A 5,000-nucleotide genomic window follows, 5' to 3' on the forward strand; every position below is an offset into this window, starting at 1 on the left:
GTGTGTGTGTGTGTGTGTGTGTGTGTCGTCTCCATTTCAGCACGCTGTGTATGCGTCCCACTAATCTGCCGCGGTGATTATCAGAAGCTTTGGAGTTTCTCTTGCCTTTGCCTGAAAGCTTATCTCATACAAATACACAAATCAGCCTAACCCTTCCCATCTGCACACACACACACACACATACTCACACACACACTCACACACTCACCCACACTCGCACACACAGGATTATCTTTACAATGTAAGGGAGGACTCTGCTCCTTCACACACTTCAACTGCCCACCACAGTGACACTGAAGATGTGTTTCGCCTCAAACATATTTGTAAGATTTCATTATATTATTCTCATAAACACTGATACTGGATCTGAGTTAGTGCTGTTACATATAAACACTGATGCTGGATCTGAGTTAGTGCTGTTACATATAAACACTGATACTGGATCTGAGTTAGTGCTGTTACATATAAACACTGATAATGCTGTTACATATAAACACTGATACTGGATCTGAGTTACTGCTGTTAGATATAAACACTGATAATGCTGTTACATATAAACACTGATGCTGGATCTGAGTTAGTGCTGTTACATATAAACACTGATACTGAGATACTGCAGTTAGATATAAACACTGATAATGGATCTGAGTTACTGCTGTTAGATATAAACACTGATAATGCTGTTACATATAAACACTGATGCTGGATCTGAGTTAGTGCTGTTACATATAAACACTGATAATGGATCTGAGTTAGTGCTGTTACATATAAACACTGATACTGGATCTGAGTTAGTGCTGTTACATATCAACACTGATGCTGCAGTTAGATATAAACACTGATGCTGAGATACTGCAGTTAGATATAAACACTGATACTGGATCTGAGTTAGTGCTGTTACATATCAACACTGATGCTGCAGTTAGATATAAACACTGATGCTGAGATACTGCAGTTAGATATAAACACTGATACTGAGATACAGCAGTTAGATATAAACACTGATGCTGCAGTTAGATATCAACACTGATGCTGCTGTTACATATAAACACTGATACTGCAGTTACATATAAAACAATTACTGCAGTTACATATAAACACTGATACTGAGTTACTGCAGTTAGATATCAACACTGATACTGAGTTACTGCAGTTAGATATCAACACTGATACTGAGTTACTGCAGTTAGATATCAACACTGATACTGAGTTACTGCAGTTAGATATCAACACTGATACTGAGTTACTGCAGTTACATATAAACACTGATACTGAGTTACTGCGGTTAGATATCAACACTGATACTGAGTTACTGCAGTTAGATATAAACACTGATGCTGAGTTACTGCAGTTAGATATCAACACTGATACTGAGTTACTGCAGTTAGATATCAACACTGATGCTGAGTTACTGCAGTTAGATATCAACACTGTCACAGCAGTTAGATATAAACACTGATGCTGCTGTTACATATAAACACTGATGCTGAGTTAGTGCTGTTACATATAAACACTGATAATGGATCTGAGTTGACTGCTAGTATAAAGTCAATGGTAGACTTAAGTAATATGACACAGTGAGTGTAAAGTAAAGTGTGGTCGCTATGGTAATATGACACAGTGAGTGTGTGGTCGCTATGGTAATATTACACAGTGAGTGTGTGGTTGCTATGGTAATATGACACAGTGAGTATGTGGTCGCTATGGTAATATGACACAGAGAGTGTAAAGTAAAGTGTGGTCGCTATGGTAATATGACACAGTGAGTGTGTGGTCGCTACGGTAATATGACACAGTGAGGCTGTGGTTGCTATGGTAATATGACACAGTGAGTGTGTGGTGGCTAGTGAGTGTAAAGTAAGGTGTGGTCGCTACGGTAATATGACACAGTGAGGCTGTGGTGGCTATGATAATACGACACAGTGAGTGTGTGGTTGCTATGGTAATATTATACAATTATTGTAAAGTAAGAATTCGGGGGGAGTGATGATGTCATGAGTGTGTTATGTGGGACTCAGCCTTTTCCTGTTGCCTGCGTCTGTAGAGTACTGTATCTGATGTTCTGTGTTCCATGTTTATGTCTGATGTTCTGTGTTCCATGTTTATGTCTGATGTTCTGTGTTCCATGTTTATGTCTGATGTTCTGTGTTCCATGTTTATGTCTGATGTTCTGTGTTCTATATTTATGTCTGATGTTCTGTGTTCTATATTTCCGTCTGATCCTGTGCAGATCATCTCGTACTCGTCTGGAGAGATCGGCATGGGCAGCCCCGAGTTCCGTAAGCGTGTGGGCTTCTCCATGTCCATGCCGTCCACCAACCTCTCCATCTACATCAACAACACCCAGGAGGCCGACAGCGGCCGCTACCTCTGCAACGTCATCATCCCCGGAGCACCAGGACTCTCAGGGGAGCTCAGGCTCAACGTCAAGGGTAGGAGGGCGCACACACACACCCCTATACACACACAAACACACACAAATATACGTGCACATACACATAATCACACACATACTCACACATCTATACACACGCCTACACACACATACACACACACACACACACACACACACACACACACACACACACACATACACATAATTACACAACTATACACACACATACGTACCCACACACACAACTACACACACACAGACACACACACACACACACACACACACACATACACACACACACACACACACACACACACACACACACACACACACACACACACACACACACAGACACACACACTCACATACACACATACACATACTCACAACTATATGCACACACAACAATACACACACACAAACTCACATCTATACACTGGAGAGGAGCTGCTCACTTCTGTGGCACAATAAATGAAGCTTGTGTGTGTGTGTGTGTGTGTGTGTGTGTGTGTGTGTGTGTGTGTGTGTGTGTGTGTGTGTGTGTGTGTGTGTGTGTGTTCTACCTCAGTGCCCCCATCTCCTCCGGCGTGCTCTATGGCTGGTCGGCCCGTCCTGAAGGGGAACGTGACTCTGAGCTGTAAGTCTGACGCTGGCAAACCCACGCCGCACTACAAGTGGACCAGAGTGGCCCCGCAGTCTGAAGTCTACTTCTCCCCCATGCAGAGTGAGTCTCAGGCCCTTCTCACTCACGTCTCACTCTTGTCTCACTCAGATCTCACTAACGTCTCACTCACGTCTAATTTCTCTATATCCCCCCTGCTCTACCTCATCTCTCTCTCTCTCTCTCTCTCTCTCTGTTTCTCTCTCTCTCGCTATCTCTGTGTCTCTCTCTCTGTCTCTCTCTCTGATTCTCCCTCTCTCTTTCTATGTCTCTCTCTTACTCCTTCAGAAATACCTTTTGATTGGTCATGTATTCATTCATCCATTAACTCTCAAAAACTAAACTGCACTTAAATGATTTTAACCAAAATAACCTAAAAGAATAAAGCCATATAATCTTCAATTGGAGCCTGAAGCAGGTGGGTGTTGTGTTAGTTTAGTTAAATGTGGTGGTCAGTGATGATGTGGTCAGTGTTGAGATAAGATGAGGAGAGAGGAGTGGAATAACAGACAGACAGAGAAGAGAGAGAGAGAGAGGAGTGGAATAACAGACAGACAGAGAGAAGAGAGAGAGAGAGGAGTGGAATAACAGACAGACAGAGAAGAGAGAGAGAGAGAGAAGAGTAGAATAACAGACAGACAGAGAAGAGAAGAGGAGGGTTAGTATAACATAGAAGACAGACAGACAGACATACAGAGAAGAGAGAGAGAGAGAGAAGAGTGGAATAACAGACAGACAGAGAAGAGAGAGAGAGAGAGAGGAGTAGAATAACAGACAGACAGAGAAGAGAGAGAGAGAGAGAGGAGTAGAATAACAGACAGATAGAGAAGAGAGAGAGAGGAGTGGAATAACAGACAGACAGACAGACAGAGAAGAGAGAGAGAGGAGTGGAATAACAGACAGACAGAGAAGAGAGAGAGAGAGAGAGAGGAGTAGAATAACAGACAGACAGAGAAGAGAGAGAGAGAGAGAGGAGTAGAATAACAGACAGACAGACAGAGAAGAGAGAGAGAGGAGTGGAATAACAGACAGACAGAGAAGAGAGAGAGAGAGATAGAGGAGTGGAATAACAGACAGATAGAGAAGAGAGATAGAGGAGTGGAATAACAGACAGGGATCTCATCCCTCTTCCCTGGCCAGAGGTGATGGGTAACGACAAGCCATAAATCTTCCTCTTCAGAGACAGCAGGAGTGTGTGTGTGTGTGTGTGTGTGTGTGTGTGTGTGTGTGTGTGTGTGTGTGTGTGTGAGAGAGATGGCCAATGACCCTTCAGCTGTGTGGGTGTGTGTGTGATGGCCAGTGCCTCTTCAGCCGTGTGCGTGTGATGGCCAGTCCCTCCTCAACTGTGTGTGTGTGTGTGTGTGTGTGTGTGTGTGTGTGTGTGTGTGTGTGTGTGTGTGTGTGTGTGTGTGTGTGGTTTGACTGATCAGCTGGCGTGTCAGAGGCCACAGTGGTGCCAGCTGTGCTCCAAACCACAGCAGGCTCAAAGCTGATTGGCTGGCAGAAACCCTGTCTGTCCCCTGCTCCATTCTGCACGAGGCCCGAGGCTCTCACATGAACTCCCACTGATTTGAGTCAAACTAGAGACAGATGTGTGTGTGTGTGTGTGTGTGTGTGTATGTGTGTGTGACTGTTTGTGTGTTGGGGTTTGTCATGAGTGTTTGTGTGGGTGTTTTGCGGGGTCTGTCTTGAGTGTGTGTGTGTGTGAGTGTGTTGTGGGGTTTGTCCTGAAGGTGTCTGTGTGTGTGTGTGTGTGTGTGTTGTGGTATTTGTCCAGTGTGTGTGTCAGAGTGTGTGTGTGTGTGTTGAATCCTGACTCACCTCTCCCTCTCTGCTGCTCTCTCGTCACACACACCCAGCCTGGAGAACCTGCCCGCAGCCCCTGCTCGTGCTGGGGTACCTGGGTAAGGGATTCACCCCCCCCCCCCCCCCTCCTCCCCCCGT

At 44.6% G+C, this 5,000-nt stretch overlaps 1 protein-coding gene across 1 annotated transcript in view; it reads left to right on the forward strand.

Moving 5' to 3' along the window:
- esamb (endothelial cell adhesion molecule b) overlaps nucleotides 1-5,000 on the forward strand; it is a gene marked incomplete at both ends in the record, with an annotated part of 66,920 nt that overhangs the window by 55,125 nt on the left and 6,795 nt on the right. The window contains 3 exons of the mRNA XM_080855075.1: nucleotides 2,231-2,432; nucleotides 2,964-3,119; nucleotides 4,916-4,960. Coding sequence (XP_080711201.1) covers nucleotides 2,231-2,432; nucleotides 2,964-3,119; nucleotides 4,916-4,960 — 403 coding nt within the window. The remainder of the gene's footprint in view (nucleotides 1-2,230; nucleotides 2,433-2,963; nucleotides 3,120-4,915; nucleotides 4,961-5,000) is intronic.

Source organism: Sprattus sprattus (assembly GCF_963457725.1).
Source record: "Sprattus sprattus genome assembly, chromosome: 17".
Taxonomy (NCBI): Eukaryota; Metazoa; Chordata; class Actinopteri; order Clupeiformes; family Clupeidae; genus Sprattus; species Sprattus sprattus.